This window comes from Aplidium turbinatum, chromosome 9 (genome assembly GCF_918807975.1).
Source record: "Aplidium turbinatum chromosome 9, kaAplTurb1.1, whole genome shotgun sequence".
Taxonomy (NCBI): Eukaryota; Metazoa; Chordata; class Ascidiacea; order Aplousobranchia; family Polyclinidae; genus Aplidium; species Aplidium turbinatum.
In genome coordinates, this window is record NC_137480.1 from 9,654,226 (window position 1) to 9,675,270 (window position 21,045).

The 21,045-nt window shown below is 34.8% G+C and overlaps 1 protein-coding gene across 1 annotated transcript; it reads left to right on the forward strand.

Moving 5' to 3' along the window:
- Positions 1 to 883: 883 nt before the first annotated feature.
- LOC145776660 (uncharacterized) lies at positions 884 to 20,009 on the forward strand. The gene is made up of 18 exons (XM_082587890.1): positions 884 to 897; positions 1,617 to 1,756; positions 2,150 to 2,243; positions 3,249 to 3,444; positions 3,852 to 3,922; positions 5,258 to 5,382; positions 5,730 to 5,935; positions 6,210 to 6,420; positions 6,642 to 6,785; positions 8,323 to 8,461; positions 8,806 to 9,019; positions 10,276 to 10,447; positions 10,827 to 11,011; positions 11,577 to 11,776; positions 14,001 to 14,105; positions 16,401 to 16,538; positions 18,566 to 18,716; positions 19,384 to 20,009. The coding sequence occupies exons 1-18, from the start codon at positions 884 to 886 to the stop codon at positions 19,522 to 19,524; spliced, it is 2,646 nt and encodes an 881-aa protein (XP_082444016.1). The 3' UTR covers positions 19,525 to 20,009.
- The last annotated feature ends 1,036 nt before the right edge of the window (positions 20,010 to 21,045 follow it).

The window sequence follows — 21,045 nt, forward strand, 5'->3', positions numbered from 1 at the left end:
ATCTCAACTATGATAAGGCAGGCTATGTCGATAAAAATCTTTCACACGTTTTCTAGAAAGTAGATGCAATTATAGAAAGAACAACAATTCAATCATACCAATGGTATGGGCCCTAGGCGAAGCATATGACTGATAAAATAACCGCTCTTTATAATGCTCAACACTACCTTGCAGGAGTCAAATGTTGAAGATTGTTTAAATTAAGTCAGGGGTTCTCAGAGTGTGTGTCGCGACGCGTTGGTGTGTTGTTTAGAATTACAAAAGGGCGTCGCACGAAGATTCAGCTTTCTTAATAAGGAAACTCATAGAAAAGAGATGATTCCACATGAGCTATGTGTTTAGCCAGTTTTTAAGGAGCTGACAGTTGATCAAAGCTAAATTTATGCAAACTTTACTCAGCAGCCTAGTAGCGCTCACAGTTTTGTTATAGCCTAACTGTGATTGCAACGAGATATTAATTACAGATAACGAATGTGAGTGATTCTTTGTAATTGTAGCAAAAATGTTATTGACTTTCAACAGAAAAACAAAACAAAAAACATTAACCCTAATTCTAGCACATAGCCTACAGTAGAGTATTGATTTTTGGTTCTATCTATGACAAACAGCTTACAACATAACTTTGCCAATGAACATCTATAGGCTATGTCTTCAATCATCATCCGTGGGTCAGATTTCAGCTAATTTTTCCAAGTGCGTAGCACTAAAAAAGGTTGGAAAATCACTGAGCTAGGCTGTAGGGTAAACGTGGCCTAAAGCTATATGCATTTATATCTATTCAACAGACCTTTCATTAGTGATTGCGTGAGGGAATAATGAACAAATTGTTGTTTCTTATTTGTTTTATTTATTTCATTGTTGGTATTTCTTCTCAACGTAAAAGATGGTGCAGAGAAGGTAAGGCAAACATAAAGTGATAAAGAGATTTCAGAATAGTTTTTTCTTCGATAATGCTTCTACCATAGATTATGCTTCAACACTGGAAAATTGGTGATCTGCATGAAACATGTTTCACATGCGTTTAACTTCGAGTTGCCTATCGTTTAGCTTCAGTTAAAAGCTATGGCAATATATTTTACACTACCAAATCTGGACAATCTTTTAAAAGATGAAGCACATAGGCTAGTTACATAAATTGTATTTAGACTGAGTATGTCACTTTTAAATCTTATTTCCTGTATTTGGGAGGCTTTGGGTCTATAAAGTATGCCCAGTTACCAGGGGAACGTTGGAAGTTTGATGGAAGTATGAATTCTTGAAATTATTTTCTGCTCTAGGTATTTTCTGGCTGGAGCACAACCAGTCATTGAATCACCGTACCATGGTTAGAAAATCTCATTTTCACATTTACAGAGTATTATGGAATGCATCGATTGAGAGATTGGTCTGAGTGGAAAATCTTTCTGCCACATGAGAAAATCTCTACAGAAAAATTGACATAAATCTTTCCAAATAAATGTTTCATTGCAACAAATTTGCACATGGTTGACATCCTGAATGAGAGCGTTGCAAATTGGTTACAAATCAAGGCACTTGGACGTTCACGAGTAGCCTGCTTAGAAAGTCTAACGTAGGTTACATTTTAAGTTATTTGGATAACAAACTTTCATTTCAAGAGACTTATATGCAGGGCCGCTCCTTGATGTACGGATAGAAAACATCACACACGAATATGTTGTTGACTTCAACCCGTCGAGTAATTCTTCAGGGATCACCTTGTCAGTACGAATCAATTTCGATGTGTTCCAACCTGAGGGTAAAAGATTCTTTATCAATTTTTACGAATTTCCAGTAGCTATTTTGTAATAATTTGCAATTCAATTATTTTATCTTCAGTTGATTCAACATTTAACATTTCAAAACATCAATATAACAGCCAGCGCTTCATTTCTTACCATTTCCGGCGCATGTTGTTACGCGACTTACTCTGCATCGGCATTAACTTTGTCAATGTTTTATGACGTTGTACCATCGTCGTGTAAGGGTTATAACTGTATAACTTCCATAGTCTATTTGAATAAGAACCTCTGATGCTCCCAATGAAAGTGAAACAGCCTGTAAAGATTTTAAGAGGCAAGTAACTGCTTTTGATGTAGTTTCTATGTCGAATAGTTTCACTAATACTTCATAACTTCGCTGTACTTTGTAGGTGTGGAAATTGATGGCTTTGTTTTCCACATGCAGCTATCCAGCGTCACATCAGGAAAACGGTCCATGTTACCTAAAAATATATGTGATCCAGGGTATGTTTCTGAATGTTTTCTGAACAACTATCACCGAATATGTGAGCTGATTTATAGTACTGTATAGTGTATATAATGATTCAAGCAGTACCAAGTGATTTTGCGGCATTTTCCTGAATTGCATTAGCCGTAATTTCATTACCTAAAAAGTAAAATAAAATTACACTCTATGCGGCGCCACTGAGGTTTCAGAACTTGGACGGTTTCATATGTTTCTCTTTACTGGTTTTGTTACATGTAACGTTTATGTTAAACTCATGATATTGATGCACACTTGATATTTTGATACCGTATCAGTTGAATTCTTGTAGCACGTAGGTTACATTAACTTATTCTTTAGAAAAGGCAACTATAGTCACTTTTTATGTTTTGATACGACTGGTAATTGTGAGAAGTGTTTTTCTAATGTAGGCTACAGTTTTCCTTAACCCACCAGCGTTTAACAGTGCAAATAAAATTTTGAGACTTTTTCTTTTTAAAGTGTAGTTCAACTACCACAGATTATTATTATTGATCAGTACAACTTGTTTAGTAATTACGACATTGGGCTACAAAGGGTTAATTGAAAATACTTTTTGTTTTCTTTTTTTCACACATTTTCGTTCTTGCCCCCCAAAGTCATGCACTTCCCAAAGCTTTTCGTACGTTTTCTTTACAATTCGACCTGTTAACAGATGTCCTCATATGTTTCTCGGCAGCCGATTTGTAGCAAGAATTGACAGCGTGTCCTCATTGTTTTTTTGGGTTTTGTTTGTTTTTAGAGGCTTCACGTATTATGTAATAATATGTAAAATGTATTTTTGTAATGTTCGACTTTGTTATTTTGCCTTGCCTGTCTGTGGTACAAAATAGCACACTTAATCTCTCCTGAAACATGTAGAGAAACTTTTGTATGGTTATGTCGAGGTTATTTTTTGCGACCTTTTTCATCTTAAGTTTTTAGACTTCGTCTATGAGCCTGGCTACACTAGTACTTCGTCTTCATGTATAATTGATTGTTCTTAGGAATGAACTATACTGGATAAAAACAGAAAATGCGACATGCTCAAATGCTTCTCTTGTATGTAATGAACGTTTCAACATCTCGGAAGGATACAAGCTCTGCCCATACAACTTCAATACGCTATATGTGGAGGAGAGAGCGTGCTGGGGTACTGGAGACCGCTTTGTCAACACGCTGCAGTATCTCACAATCCCGGCGGTTGGTCTAACTTTCTATGAACATTCCCTTATTACTTTGGTATTGTAGCACTAAACATTAAATTTAATTGAGGACCACGATCGAACGATAATGGAAGACGCAATACTTGAGCTTCATCCTTGTTTGGAATCATCATTGGACACAAACATATTGTCTTGAGCGGTAATCCAACGTCTAACTCGAGCATGGCGTTTTCGATTTTCGTTCCATTGTGGTCTTCAATGACTTCTACAAATCCCAAAATCTCTATACTAAGTTTAAGTAGGCTATAGGCTAATAAGCTCCTTTTAAAAGTAAAAAAAAAATATTCAGGCGAACCTGTATGGCTGTTAAACCTACTTTAGTGTTACACAACAGATTTTAGCCTACACTTTCTGCAAAAGTAAGAATAATATCATTGATTGCAGACGGTTCGAGAGTTGGTATTTGACGCAGAGTTTCGGACACCCTACTACTTTCAACTGCACCCTTACTACAGGTAATTATGTGTTTCTACAAAAGAAAAATAAATAGTTTCACTGAGTTGTTAAAAAATAAAGCGCAATCGCAATTGCAGCGGATACAATGTAGGCTGATAGACGGCTGAAAATTCTAGCAGTTATCTAGGTTTTTCAGCATGTTTTTTTTATCCATGACTGAGCTTAAACAATCTTTTGAGAGTCGGGTTCTACACACACCATGTGTGCTATCTAATCGTAGCTAATTGAGCAGACCATAAATTTAAATCGGAATGAGATTCTAAAGAACATACTTCCATTTTTTTATCCCTTGACTGGCACACGGCTTATCGGTCTGTTCCTATTTAGGCATACGTGGGTCAGTAGCATAACTGGAAAGACAATTTTAAAGGGGGCAAAAGCCTCTGTTGAAGAGCCAAACATCATTCAGCATGAATTACAATGGTATTAAAACGTTGTTACAATATTAAAACACATTTTTTGGAGAGGAAAGCTAAATTTGGAGAGGGGCAATTGCTTCTCCTCAGGACTTCACGTGGCTACGTCTTTGGCGTAGGTGCTTCTGAACCGTCGTCGCACGACGGCAGACTTTTTCGAGCAATCCTGCACCACCTATCACCCACTAAGTGCAAGGGAAGTATCTTGGATGATGTGACCAAAAGTCGATTACTTTATATGGCCTTCAGTGCATTGCAAAAAACCTCGTCAACTTAGGATGGTAAAATGCTTAGTCATCTAAAACCGCCAGATAAAGTAATTTAAAAACATAAAACAAGTTTTTGCTAAAAAATAACCGTACATTGCTATGGAAAGCTAGGACGCTATATGATTCGATTATTACACAAAGGTATGCAGAAGACTGGAGGAAAACCAAATTGGTATACATTTTTAACAGACTTTCTTTGTAAAAGAATCAAAACTTTGGAAGGCTCACAAACAGAAAGCGATTTGTTGTTGTCATTTATGAATCCTCAGAAAAATGCATTGATTTTTCTTAAGGAAACAAGGATTTGGTTTGCTTAAACGCAAGGACTTCAAATTCCACAAACGGTTGCTTGAAGTTTTCTTTTCGATATGTCACAAAGACTGAAAAAGTTTGCTTGCTCATTTTTATTCCTAGCAAAAAGCTCTTTCTCCTTTTATATTATTAATACTTTTGATATGAAAGTGCGTCGCTTGATCTAATTTGGCAATTGGAGTTGGCCTGCTTGCAGGAAAAAATGCAGACCTTCCAAACTTTAGCAAAACAGATAGCTGTAGTCGTTGGGAAAACTGTAAGATACTTTTCTAATTTATTATTGTTTTGAAGCAATTCACTTTAAAACATTGAGTTAATATTACTAAACTTTCTGTAGAGAATATTTCAGCATGGCACAGCCTTCTAGCAATGGCAAGCAGCTATTTCCTTTGCTTGATTGCCCGAAGACTGTCAGCAATTCACTCGGAAAAAGTTTGTTGGAAGCGACTGAGCTATGCTGTGGTAAGTGGCCTAACGGTTTGCTGAATAGGCTTTACAGCAGCCTAGGGTCTAAAATTAATTTTTTTCATTTGTGTATGATTGTTTTACATTGTTTGGGGAGCTTTGCATATAGGACATGGTTGACAATCTATGGAAACAAATTTGACAAAATTTAGATTAGATGCTGTCCAACAATGTATTTCGTTTTGAAAATGTAATTATATTAAAGTAGACATTGTTTTTTTTTTACTGCTTTAAGAGTTTTTTCAACCGCTTAACAAGCATTGAAGCTCCACGCATGAAAAAACAAAAACAAACCAATTTGGCATACTGTGTTTTTCTATAGTCACGTTTATGTTACTTTGCAGAGCTTGGAATAACTCACAACAATCCCCGGAATATTTCCTTTCATAACTTTGCTGTTGATTTCTTTTCCGATACTGTCAACTACACTGTTCGATGGCTTCCGCCAATAACACAGGAAAACATATCCACATATTTCGTTTTCCCTAGTGTGGATTATTTTTTTACCCCCGATTTCGCTTCATTGCGTTCGCACCCTCACGGAGTCAAGGTAACGGATGACGTAGGTTACAAGCATCTATGGGAAAATGTTTCCATGAAAATTGTGGGTTTTTGAGAAAACACCAAAACTACCATAACACAATTTTTACTTGAAGCATACTTTTTCATTGGCTTTAAAAAAAAAACAATAGTTGCTTTGAACAGAAAACAGTTTAAATAACACCAATTGTGTTTAGTTCTAATGGAGTAGGCTATCTTTGCTTAAAAAAAAAAACCTTTGTACAATCCAGTTGCAAAATAAACTTTTAACTTTCTAATTACAGAATTATTCTGTATACCAATTGAGCGAAGCGGAGAGGAAGACGCTTGCAAGTTGCGACGATACCGCAGTGTATTATGAGGCAACATTGTCAGGTCTTCTGCCAGATGTCACGTATCAAATTCAGATTAGTACGCAATATGAACACAATCAGCACAAGGAATACAGATGCAACGAAGGACACTGCGTTAATTACGGAAAACTTATAGTTCCACGTAAGCTAACGTTGTTTTGTTGATTTTATTGTTTAAGATAGCCAGTGCTTATTTAACGTTGCAAAAAATGAATATTATAATTTGATATTTGAAAATGCTAGGCCTTTTTGCTGTGCGACACGAAAAAAACTTTTAGTGTTAGCTTTAAAATGTAAATAAACTTCTTTGTTACTGTCTGAGACCTTGTGAATGGAAAATAATTCATTCGTTTGTACTTGCAGCGATTGATTCTTGCGATTCAAGGTTTCACTACTGTGTTGAACTTGCCGAATGCACTCCCCAAGATCCTACAGGCAAATCCACTCTCAATGCAACTTGTACTTGCGTCGATGGCTACAGAGGAAACGGAGTAAACAGCTCGAAAAGTAAGCTGACTTAAACAACATTGGTAAATGATGGATAAGTATTGTACAATAAATGGCCACAACATGCGTTGTGGTCATATGAATGCTTTCATCAATGAACCTGCCTCGCCATTTATCTTTCAAAGTCAACGTTTATGCCTGAAAGAAAACAAAGTTGCATTTTGAGTATATGACGCACACAAACGCCAGACACACATGCCAGACGTACACAAACGCACATGTACCGCCAGCGCACGCTTTCGCACTTATTTTGCTGAATGTAGTTTGCTATTTGCAGTAGGCTACTACGTATATTTTTGTAGTATAAAATTTGTTCAAAAGAGCCCTGAACAAACAAGATCAAGGTTTGCATATGCAGCACGTTTGATGATCAAAATGTCTGTAATATCATCGACTCATTGTTTTTTTGTCACAAGCTTTGAAGTTTCAACAATTCTAGAATCGTGTATAGCCTATAGGTAGCCTATATTATACACTGGCTAGCCTACACAATTGTGCCAAAGTACTAATGTAGAAACAGTGCATATGCAATATTTAAGAAATGTGTTTGAAAATTCTTACAAAACCTACGTTTGTTACAGGTTATATAATGTTCTAAATAAAAATTGTGAACACTTTTGCCAAAGAGGTTGCCCCACTTGCTTACAATGTACTTCCTAGAATATCCGACAGAGTTGTTACAGTGTAAAAGAAATAAGTTCATACAAACGTTGGCTACGCAAAGCAGTGACATGTTGGTGACAAAATTATTTTATCGAGATAATAAATTGCTTCAAATAGTTTGCTGTAGGCCCAGGGCCGGATTTACCAGTAGGCAGAGTAGGCAGTTGCCTAGGGCGGCAAATTATTGGGGGCGGCAAAATATACCAATATAGTAGCCTACATTGATAATACTGTACGTGAATATAATAATTCACAACAGATATATTCAGATATATAGCAATTAATAAATATGTTATCACATCACACACATTTATAAACAGTGCGGCAAGTCATGTATGGCAAGTCATCGCCCCTAGAGTACTTCACGCTTGATTGGTTTTCAACAATATGTGCTGCTTAGCGCTTCTTTTAGTTATCTGTCTCGCTTAGTATGAAGGACTAGGCTTTGTCTGTGCAATTTTTATTAATCTTTGTTCGGTTTGTTTCACGGTTAGTAAATTTGAAGGAGCCTAGAAAAAATGTTTTTAGTCAATGTTAAGTTGATGGAAAAGTTGCAGGCTATTTTGTGTACTTGCCTTGATGCTTAAAGTATGTAAACAAGCCAAAAAGTAAGACTAGTATACGAAAGAACTTTAGTTTCATGAAGTTTTATAAAAATGGTGGCATTGAGGACAAATGAGAACCAGTGCCTGTGTTGTATCAAAAAATCGAAAATTACCATCCAAAATTTTTTTGGGGGCGGCACTTTTCTCATCTGCCTAGGGCAGCACTTAGGCTAAATCCGGCCCTGTGTAGGCTTATGTAGTGCATACTCGTTTTTCACAGATTTCTACCATGATTTCCCATCTTACTATTATTTTTTGTGTCTTTTTAGCGTTTCTGGCTTCCGGGTGTTCAAATATCGACTACTGTAGTCCAAGATTAAGACCATGTTCAAGTTTCGCGCTTTGCACCGACTTTCTTGATCGAGTTGGAGCAAACTGTTCATGTATAAATGGCTACTTCGGCAACGGGTACGGAAATGTCTTTATAACGTTTAACACCAACAAAACAACATGTCATGCTGTAAATAGTAGTGCTATTTTGCATTCATCAAATTCTGGCATTTGTACAACAATCTAACCTCTTAGTGTAATTTAGTCAGAATCGATTTTGCTATAGTAATAGCATCTCCAGCTTTTTCAAATACTGTAGTTCAAAACTTTTCAACTTTATGCATTATTTATTAAATAACTGCATACATGCTGATAAGTTTGCAGTTCCATAAATAGTTTTGACAGTAGTTGCCTGGAAAAGCATGAAACATTAAACCAATAATAATTTTTTTATTAAAATTCTCATTTTTCATGTTTTTCAGGTACAATAATGGAACTGGTTGTACCAGCATTTCCACAGTGGCTTTAAGCATTGTCATCCCTGGCATCCTCATCATCGCATTCTGTTTAGCGTACTTAGCCTGGAGGATCACGAAGCGTCGTGCTCGGTTGAACGACATCAAATGGTCACAATTCGTGGCAAACGACGCTTTAAGAACATATACCATCGCGAATGGCCTCAATGGAGATGGAGATGTAAGAGATGTAGTTTATTATAGCAAAAATAAATTAATTCTATAAATAAAATTTTGGCATACTATCAAGGAACTAGTTTTGATTATATTACTGCTTTTAAAAAAGTGCTGCAGCACAGTTGGGCCTCATACTGTAGCTTTAAACAGTTTTGCCGTTTTCTCGTACCTGGTGACAAAAAAGCAAATTATTTTTTGCAAAACTTTATTTGGAAAATTTTCAGAATATTCAACAGATATAACTGTGTGCCATATCGCATAGATCTGCTTTTGAGATAGATATGAATTTGCAAAATCTATTCGCAGCAATTTACAAAGCCTTTATCTTACAAGGAAATTGTTCTGGATGTTAATGGACTTTGTTCCTTTTAAACCAACGTAGCGAATAATTTGATGCAATGGGCTTTTTGCAAGATCATTTTTTTTTACTTTTGTACTGTTTCTGGAAGCAAAATTTGTATGTAAAATAGATCTATGTTCTGCTGATAGGTTACATAAGTATCTTGTAAGTGACGCAATTAACTATTATGAAATAAAAACTTCTTTCTAACTCTGCCACAAGGTACTCAAATGGTTTCTGCTGTGCAATTATGACATTTTGTTTGAGTAATGCAGCCAATGATTTCGTGCTTGAGCATGCTTTGCTTTGGTCAGCATTCTGTTTCTTATCGCTTCTGGGGCAAGTAATCGACTTAAAATTGGCGTCAGTGTAAATATGCTTTGACCTTGTAACCGACTCTTGTGCTTTGAAATCTCTCAAGTATGTCCTTGGATTTGTTTATGTCAAAAAGATGAACTTAGCAAAAGAGAAGCGAAAGATGAAAACATAACTCTCTATACCTTAAAAATAAGCTAAATTGATAAATTTTGCTTGTTTGGCGGGTTATCTTCATCAAGATTAAGAATTTTCAAAATGATGATATTTGTTTATCATCAAAGTCAGTTGTACCACATTTTCTTTCTGAGTTTAGGGTACCACGTACTGTATGCTATAATAAGACCTAAAAATGCGATTTTGGTAAAATTAGTCAACAAGGTTGTTTGCAACATCGTTCGGTAAACTACTATAAGCTTATATGTTATATATTTCGCATTTTCTTTTGCAAGTTTTTACATTTTGTTTTTCAAAGTTTTGCATTTGCCATCCATGAAAACAATTTGTTCTGTTCCATTAGTTTCTTCGGCTGCATGTATTTTTGTTCTTTGTTGAAAAATTGATGTACGGTAATTTGTAATAACTGATTACAAGTTTTTTATCAGGAGCTTTGTATGCCAACGTTTGGTGAGAAATGGGAAGTGGACAGAAACAAAGTCGCTCTTGGCAAAATATTAGGCCGGGGAAATTACGGTGTTGTTTATCAAGGATTATACGAAGATGTAGATGATAATGGACAGCTCATCGAAGTGCCTGTGGCGGTCAAGATGGTTAAAGGTTCGTTAAAGACAGCAAGTTAATTATTGGTATATGGCCATTCCTTTACTGAAATTACAAACAGTAGATGTATTCAAGAAGCGCAAGGTAAAGTTATTAAGTACTATCTTTCACCACATTTAGTTGATGAAAAATAAGAGTCGACTTGAAAATTGCTGCCAGCAGCCTAACAAGCTATTTACTAACTCAAACCTTAAAGAAAAACTATGTTTTCTAAATCCAAGATAAAACTTCCTTTTCATGCCTAAGCCGATATAATCCAATGTAGAAATCATAATAGCAGCGAATGTGAGATTCGCAAAAGTTAAAACAAAACAGAGACATTTACAGTATTGTGCCGAATAAAATTCTAATAAACATTTTTAAATGTTTCTTGCAGAAGGTACAGATGAAGACGTGCACGTTGCCGACTTCCTTGCTGAAATTGGATTTATGTTAAACGTTGGTAACCATCCGAACGTTCTGAAAGTGATAGGCTGCTGCACAACTCAAAAGCCTGTGCTTCTTGTCACCGACTTATTGAAATATGGAGATCTTTTGCACTTCTTATGGGACGCTCGTGAGGTATGGCAGTTGTTGCAAAAAGTTTCTTGTAAAAAAAACTGTGAAAAATCGATAAACAGTACTGTAGATAAATATTTTAGCATTTTTTAGTGCATCATTTACAAGGCAACACAGCTGCAATTTGCTGTGTCATAAAAACCCACGCCGGAAGGCATTGTAGACAAAACGTGTATATTTTTAATCAAGAGTTTTGATCACTTACTGTTTCATAAATGGGGAATTCGATAATAAATAGCGTAGGCGTACTTTATTTTAATAAGAAATATCAGCTTAACATCGTATAAATGCTGTACAATTTGACATTTAAGCGTTTTCTGTATGCTTCCAAATTATGTAAGGTGTAAAGAAAGATTAAAGTGCAAAAATACTGTTATTTTTGTAAACTGCAAAATTGTACAGAAACAGGTCTATCAAACGTGTCATGTGTATTTCATATTATTTGACGAATGATATTGTGTAAATTACTTAAATTTCCGACTGATTGGAATAAACTGTGTAGGTTTTTGTTGAGGCACAGCCAACACAAGAACAACAACATAGCCTACTATGTTTTGTTTTTCTGCAGCCTACGATATGCTTGATTGACCCCATCTATCACGTGACTGAGAAATCACTGTATCAAATTGCAAGGCAAGTCGCTGAGGGAATGAATTATTTAACCCAGTCTCGTATAATTCATGGCGACTTGGCAGCAAGAAATATTTTAGTCGGAGAAGAATTGGTTTGCAAAATATCTGACTTCGGTTTAGCCAACGATGTATACAGGTAATAGTCTAAACAGATTGTCAAACATTAATTGTTGAAGTGTTTTAGGTTAAGTTCATAGCCTACTGTTGCACGTTTATGCTAATTTTACTTGAATTGTAAAAAACGTGCAAAAACAGGTATAAGATACAGATTTTTTTCTCCTATAAATGCCCCTTGTATTGTAATTGCCTACTTTGCAGGCCTGCGTGGAAATTTTAAGCAATGTAGTACGTGTTTTATAGGATTTGAGATCCTAAAGCTTCTTTTATCAATAAAGCTCATAATCATTTTTTACAATGATTTAAAAACATAGTGAGTAATTATTTTATATAATTTGTTTTATTCATATTAGGCAACACTGCTAAATATAAACAATTCATCAATTTCGTGATAGACTGCTCAGGCATATGCAGATATAACCTATACAATAAATACTTTGACTTTGATGATATTACAATAAGCTCTCGGTAACTTACATAAACCTACGTACTTGTACAACACAAACTAACCAAAACAGCCCAAAAGATTTTGTTCAACATTGAAAATTGAAGAAAAAGATCGCAGCAGAATAACGTTTGAAAAGTGTTTGACAAGTATTTTAAATTAAATAAAAAGTTATAAAATCGTTAACTTTTCAAAACTTTCTGCTAGAACTTGCTGGTTTTGTTACAGTTTGATTTGTTTCTGTTGATATAGCAGGCTGTGTTCGTTATTGTATCATTGTTTTGCATTACGAGTCAAATCAATTTCAACAATATCCCGTTTTGTAAACAAATATTCAGTCTATCTAATTCAATATTATTTAAATGTATCCACGCTTTTTCCTTATGAGTTATTTTCAAAGAAAGCCTAACACTTTTTCACAATATATATTCCATGATAGAACAAACTGAAAAATTGCTGATGCGCGTGCTCAGAATTGAGCTAGCGTAGCTCTCGATATCGACGAATTAGGCGAATCAGACACGATTTTACCATCATTGCATTGCCTAGTATCATGATAAAGTTAATTAACACTACTTTTGGCACAATCTGTGCGCTTTTACAAACGTCTTCATTCAAAAAGCAGAACAGCTCACCAGATAAACAAAGACATACTTCAATACCGGCTGTATCAAAATAAACCATCTTGCAAACAAAACATGCTTCGAAAATGAATGCTTTTCGGTGATATCTGAGCCCACAGAAATAGTTGAACCAATCCAGATTTGTATCTTTAAATCTTTAGCAAAATTCTTGTGTTTGACATTTTTGGCATTGTTAAAAGTAGTCTGAAGTCGTACAAACCCGTCTGTCGCACTAACGTCGTTTAAGATTTATGGTTTTGGATACGGATCAAATGTTAAGATTGCTACAAAAAAATTAAAGCCATAAAAATTGGGGCAAAATATTTTTTCTTTTCCATTTATTTTCTAGAGACCACAAAGTGAAGACAGTCAGTCTTTTAGCGTTTTGTTACATCATCAAATGTAAACTAACTTACACTACAATTACTTTTAGTGGTTTACGATCTTTTCAATAAGTTTCAAATATATCATTTAATCAATGTTTTTTTGAAAAAGAACTAAACTTTTTTTGTTTATGTATGTTTAGCAATTATAATTTACTTTAAATATTTTTGTGCATCCAGTGTTTAGGAAAGTGTAACTTTAATTTAAAATTTGGTGAAAGTAATAAGATATTATCACATATTAATAATGCGCAATTACTGTGAAAATAAGTCAGTTTTGTGTATTCAATGCAGAAGTGACTTTAAAACTTTTAAAGCATTTTTAATGACTTACTTGAAAGTGGACACGAACAATTCCGAAACGAGAAATTTTTTTGTCTTCTTTTCCGATATTATGTAAAACCTAGGCGAACCAGCATAAGCCTAAATACGGCACAAAATCTTAAAGTTGCAAACAGTAGAATGCCTGATAAGAATAATTACAATTTTCAATAGTTTGCGAATGTCAACAAGTGGTAACGTTAAGAGGTAAATCAATAAACGTTTAAATTGCATATAGATTATATTTGCATAAGGACCTTCTGATGATCCCCCTTTTGGGTGAAACAGGCTGTCAAGGGTTTAAAGATTAATAACTATATTTGATTTAACAAATATGTAATGCATATCTCATACACTTTACTCAGTTGTCAGCGACTCTCGCTAAGTTAGTTTTTTAGTCTAAACACTTCATCAGTTTCGCAAAAAAGATGTATTACGATAAAAAGGGTAATATTGTTAACTTTTATTTAGGTATGGGGTGATAAGAGGCCAATCTGAAAGATGCGTCCCCTTTAAATGGATCAGTCCAGAACGGATGATGGCTGGAAAATCTCCTATTACCAGTAAAAGCGATGTGTAAGTATATAGAAAGTATGAGCACAGGCTACCCTGTTTATGTAGCTACCTAGACCAAGACTTCCTAATTTTTGATAACTTTCCTACATTACAGCTTTGTTTTGAGTGTGCGGACAGCCGGACACGTTTTGTATTTTTTTTTTTTTGCAAAACAAACATTTCCGTTTTTTAAATCATTCCTTTTCACTGCCCTTATTTTTCAAAAATACAATTTCTATACAATTTGTAGTCAACTAATTTACTTGAACAAGTTATCTTCAATCAGTTTGTTTCCATGCGATTCTTTCCTTCATTTGTTACATCAAAATAGAGCAATCTTCCCCGTAATTGCAGCACAAATGTTCATGTTAAACCGATTAGATCGTCCTTGTCACAACACCATAACGACGATCCCATTCCAATGAGGCAATTATCACAACTCAGCTATATTCACTGGCTTGCGGTTCCGGCAATTATACTCAATTTGTGTTGTTTTTCATAGTTGTCCAATTATTATGGCTACTGTATATGTCTCTAAATGTCTGTGTTGCCGTCAAATTTACACACAGTACCAAAATTGACGCAATGATACCAATTAAATTTTTATTCAGAAAAAACTCACCTTTAAGGACATGATTAGCCTATAAAGCTAAGCTAAAATATGTTAAATAGAAAGTTATTGCAAGAAATCGTGTTTACAACACAGAATTAATGACGCACTCACACTGACCATCAACCATTTTTGTAGCTGAGTCATAATCATGATTATGATCTAAACCAGTGGTTCTTAACCTATGGGTAATTACCCACATGTGGGTAATTTCAGGATAGCAGGTGGGTAATCAGCTGAACCAAAATATTTAGAATTATAGATGTAACAAACAATGTCACAGCTGTAAGTGGTAAAGTTGTTTTATTACTTACACTTTTTTTGATGTTTTGAGTCCGTTCAAAACAACCAGTGATATTTTATTTTAATATGAAAATTTTCCCAGTGAAGAAGATGAAGATATCCAAGAAGGGTTTTTAGACATGATTTATGAGTCATCTGTCAAGGCTTCTTCTGAAGATAAAAGCTTGGGAAAATCCTGGGGAATGATGGGGAAAGTATATCTAAAAGTTGCGCAAAAAACCACTAACATTGTTGACTATGTTCCCTTCCACTTATCTCTGTGAATCAGCATTTTCAAGTGTTGTTGCTTTGAAATAAAAATCCGGAAACAAGCTTTTAGATCTGGAGTCAGATTTGCGTTGTGCAGTATCCAAAATCACACCCAATATTGCATCGATTGTACACAAAAAACAAGAGCAAATGTCTCACTGACACCATTGATGTCATTCTTTGCATTAAATGCTGTTTTTGTTGAATAACGCTCTTCTATATTTTTAATATGGCAAAATACCAAGATAGATAAAATTAGATTTTGGGTAATGAGACTTTGATCTGGACAGAAATGGGTAATAAGGGAAAAAAGGTTAAGAACCACTGATCTAAACACTTTAAACATAAACCGATTGTAATTGGATAACCACAACAGGATCCTATTGCTGGATGTACATTGTACAAACTTTATTTTTAGGCTATACTAAGCATAAAAATTAAGCCATAACTGAGTTTGTGTAGCTCGCCTTGTTTTCACAAGACTGTTACAAGACCTTTGTCTTCTGCTAAACTTATTTAAATTGCTAATGAGTTGAATATGACTTGATAGTAAAAGCACAGCCAGGATTCTGTCAAATTTTATTTTTCGTCTGTCGAAACGTGACATAAAGCGAGCTGCATTTGTTCACGTTATCTTTGATGGGTTTTGTGTGGATACACATTTTCTTGGCGAAAATAAAGCTAAAAAGATAAACGAGCATACAATAAATCTCGGTGAATTGTCATGAAACCAAGCAAAACCATTTGTAAAGTGAATACTGGACAATCATGAAACGAACACTGGTTAAGGATAGATAATGTGTTTTCATTTTTACTATTTTGCCTAAGGCTGAGGCCATAATTCGTGTTTTGACAAGCTGCTGTAAAAATATAATAGTTGTCCATGCGTGGTAAGCTTGCTCACGTAAAGATATGCTTGCTCCATGCACAAAAGCGTAGTGTTCCAAATATCAAAATAGACAAAAACTTATCTCTGCTGAAAATCAAATGTTCAAAGGTAGGGTTATCCAATCGGTAGGTCGTGACAGGAATACGTGCTGTTTGGGTTTGCTTTTACTGCAGTAGGCATACACGATCGCTAAATCGATTAGAGATAGTATGCCATGAGTAATTCACGATTTATTTCAATCACCATGGGCTTATTTTTCACGTAGATGGTCGTTTGGAAACCTCATGTATGAGATGGTGACACTGGGATGCATGCCCCATCCTGAAGTAAAGTCAGATGATCTCTTTGATTTGTTGAAGTCAGGCTACAGAATGAAGCAACCAAGTACATGCAGCAATGAAATGTAAGCTTCAGTATAAGTTAAAGTGTACCTATGTCCTGTCACACTCAGAACCATTTTAAACTTATTTGTATGAGCAACATATTGTTAAGTTTGATGAGTATAGAGCTCTTGGGATGATGGCAGTACAATTGAAATGATGATCTGTACAATTGAAAATAATTTCTGGATGTATTTTGTGAAAAGCAACCTACGCGGATGATCAATTAGTTAGCATATGGCAAAAGAGGTGAAAATTATATAGCTTAATGATACACTGTAGCCTATCAGCCATACTGTAAAGTTGTAGATTTATGAATAAACAATAGACTAAATTGATAATTAACATTAAGTTTATTGCTACATTCTAGGCTAGTACATGAGTGTAAAACGACGAATAAATGCCGCACTGCCATTTAGCTACAATGACTATTGCTGTTTGCTTAGCATGATAGAAAATTGTTTCAATTTTATTTTCGAAAAGTACTATGGCGGTTAGTTGATTAAATCAGTTTACGAGATAAAACCTAGCTTCTTCTACAATACATGAAAGCACAAATGCTACTTGTGTGCTTGTAATGTTAACCATCAAAGAAGGAAATAAAAGAAAACTGTTCAAATTACATTTCTTATCTGTTCGATGCACTAAAATTAACGTTTGGGTTGCGAAGTTTTTCATATCAGTTTTCAAATAGGAGCGAAATAGGAGCGAGCCACGAAAAACAAAAAAAAAATCCCGAAACGCAACAAAATCCACCTAGGCTCTCTTTGGAATGTTATTTCTCCGGTGTCAATACTTATCTAAAACTGAAAAGATAAACAAAGAGTATGAGGTATCGATAAAATCCAAATCCGATAATTTTTTACAAATGCCAGTCTAATTACCTGCGGAAAGTTTAAATCCACCCAATTATTTTTTAAAGCAGATAATTTTGGTCAAATGTCACTGTTCCAGAATATACAAGTTTGCTTTCTGTAATAATTTTATCTACTTGTGTTTACTTTAATATACTGTAAGTTGTTTTTATTACCACTGTCACCGATATGCTGCTGTTTTATTGTAAGTGTTCGTTATAGCACTGTAAAAATAAACATAGAATTATATGTCATCAAAATTAGTGACTGGTTTACTAAAAACTTCAACAGCCTGTTTCACCTCAATAAGATCATCACAAACAACTGAAAACAAGGCAAAAATATCAAATAGGTAATACTTGAAAAGGTATAGAATATTAGGCTATAACCATGCCGTCTGCATAAAAAAAACTTTAAAAATAGTAAAGGTTACCACCAGCGTATGCTGCATAAGCCTTAACTAATACGTCTTCCAAAAAAACAACAACCTAAAATAAATAACAATAAATACTTATTACAAAAAGTGCTTAGTGCCAAGCAAAAAAGCCAACCAGAGCAAACAATAAAATAAAATAAATAACGTTATGGAGAAGCATAATGCACACCACAGAGATCCTGTTAAGAACAAATTAAATTTATTTTATTTTAAAGTATTTGAGTTTAAATTTATTTCGATGACGACATTTACTCACCAGCTCGGACAGTTTGTTCAGAAAGTGGCTGTAATCGGCTTTTAGAATGGCCAGTTTTCAGCAAGACGAAGGCCACAATTATTGTAGCCACCTCCGCTATATCGGCGAGCATAACTGTGGATGGACCATGATATTTTGGGATCAACATCCTTGTCTTTAAGGTCCTAAACTGCCTTAGATAGTTCGGTACAATTATGTTTAGACCTATGTCTGTTTATTATAGCTCTTGTTTTTAAATTTGCAATTATTCATTTGTTTATATTGTAATTCCGCACTCTAGGAGATAGTTTCTTCTTTTATTGTTTATATGTACCTATAATGTGTTATACTTTTTGCTTTTTTGCTCCTGGGTGTAGTCACTTTATAGTGCAAATGTAGTATATAAAAGGTGGTCGAAATCAGTTCAGTAGGCTACAATATCAAAATGAAGTTTAGCTGCAGGCTGCCAAGACAGTCGACTTTATGAGTTTCAGATCAAGGTTTTCAACTCGATTTTTCTTCAAGGTTTTCCATCATGTCTAAATGTTGGAAATGGAGGCCATCGTCCAGACCCACCTTCACCAAGCTGGTTGAACTGATTGATAATGTTCTTAATGAGATTTCGGAGAAAGATTATGTTAATTTAATCGACGTGGTACAAGAACTAGATAAAAATGTGAGAAAAAAGTTTGTTTAGCTTTCATCCTAATATAGTGTAGGCTACGCAAAAAAATATTTTTAAAAACTCTTGTAAATTTGATTAGAATATTGTAACGAAAACTTGAGATATTGCATTTGCATGGCTTCAAAATTTTTGATTGGTTTCAAAATTCAACTTCGTATTTTCCAAGCTAATTTTGAAACGCATTTAGAGGTATTTAGTTTAAGAAACGCGTCTTGTTATTATTTTGTTTAATTTTTAAATAACTTTTTAACCTGACATGCAAACTGTGCATGAACGGAATAAAGCAAGACTATCTTCAAATGCAATTGTATTACCTTTATTCAAGTAGCCTTCCTTTTTAGTGCATAGTTTACTTGCTGTATGTCCGCTTGGTTGGCTTGACCAGCAGCTTACTTGCTTTATCTTTTGGCGTGGTCGTGGAAACCATCTGGATGCAATACCCCTTGCTCCAAATTATCAATGAAGAGTGTTAACTAAAGCATCTTTGCAAAATTCTTTGATCGCTTCCATCCACTTCCAGAATAATGCTTTAAGCTAGGCAATTATTTTCATCGTGGACATCAACGCTTCCCCAAAGACATCCGCGATCTTTGAAGGAGAATTTAAAAAATATTTTTTTCAAAATGTTTCTTTTTTTTTAATTTGTATTTATTTTTAGGACTATAAGCATGAAATTGATGAGACCGAAAAATCGCAAATCAACGAAGATGAAATCAATTATTCTGCTTCTAACAAGAACGGAAGTGCTCGTATTGAAATACACACCAATGAAGCATTTGAAACTCCAACTCAACGTTAATGCTATATTCTGTATAGTTCAGCTTCTCAGTTGGTTAGCGCGTTACTTCGTGAACAAAGAAGCTTCAAGATCAGGCGGGGCTGGTTCGACTCTCTGGGTGTGTGCTTGACCAACTCATTCTAAGGACTGCTCGACATTCCGTGGCAATTAAAATATGGAATAATTCCCCGGCTATAAGACTTCGAAAACAATCGGAAACTTCACTCTGTTAATCTCAGCAATCGGCCCTGCGTCAAAAGCCTCTACTAGTGGACCTTCAAGTTGTTTTTTCAACTCCAGTCTATGTTGAAAAGACCAATGCTAACCTAGACATGTCTTCGTATAGTTAATGTTATAGCAGCATATCGAAAATGAAGATAATATTTCTTCTAACAAAAAACAATGCTTGTTTATAGTAACAACTATATTTGATTTAACTATATTTGATATAACTATATTTGATTTAATTATATTTGATTTAACTATATTTGATTTAATTATATTTGATTTAACTATATTTGATTTAATTTGCTCTGCTTTGCTTTTTGCTTGGCATTGAGCACATTTTGTAGTATTAATAGTTTTCATTGTTTTTCATTGTTTTCATAAAATAATAAAAATAGTTTCCGTTTGGTTATTTTCTGACCTATTCCATGTCTGAGCTTTCTATGGAGAAAATGAGTTCTGTATTCATTTTAGATTTGTATTTTTCTCTAAGTTATCGTGAAAGCTAACATAGGCAGTTAGTTTTAGGTTAGGCCTTAAGAAAAAAAAATATAGTTAAAGATGTTTTATCAAGGACTAAAATTTCACGTTCTAGTGTAGCCTATAGCGCAGCCTGATATGCTGCTCCGTTACCAAGGTTGAAGTTATCCTCAATGAGACCATGAAGATTACCACCGGTTGTTTCTTTCCAACTCTTACTGATTTAGGCTACTGTCATGGATTGTCGTAGCCAACACGCGGAGAGACAAATTGGTTGCAGCTAACCCAGAGAGTTGTAGCATATGAAGGTTTCCCTTGAATTAGTTGATTTTTGGGTCACAATTTTTAGGGCTTCCAATCTTGCTCACTCTTTTATCGCTATGTTGTAGACCTCTATAACTCCAATTTTAACCACAAACGAACCTGGAGTAGCAGTTAGGATAAAGCGAAAATCTTAAGCAGTTAACAGTAGGCTACATCCAAATACAATTCTTCCATTGAGAAAATCTACCTCGGAACGATTGGGTAACGCTATACCGCTTTCGTACAGCAGTGCGACCTCTTGAAAGCAATATGTTTCAATAGGTTTTACCAAATCAATAATCATCATCCTCTGTATGTGTGTATCAGACTCTCAGACCGCACAACGTACCATGCATCACTGAACTAAAGTTAAGAACAAAACCAATCAAATTGGACATTTAACTTGAAAGACGCATCGAGGATTTTCTTCTAGTTGTAGCTTTGGTCTGTTATTTTGGTTTTATGTAGGACAATACAAAAATTCGTCCTTTCACACAAATAAGTAGGCTAGTTTTCAATGGTGAAAGAAAATTA

Coding starts and splice junctions, on each gene's coding strand:
- LOC145776660 (XM_082587890.1), top strand. Junction 3,923..5,257: donor CAACTGCACCCTTACTACAG/GTAATTATGTGT, acceptor AACTTTCTGTAG/AGAATATTTCAGCATGGCAC. Junction 5,936..6,209: donor CGCACCCTCACGGAGTCAAG/GTAACGGATGAC, acceptor TTCTAATTACAG/AATTATTCTGTATACCAATT.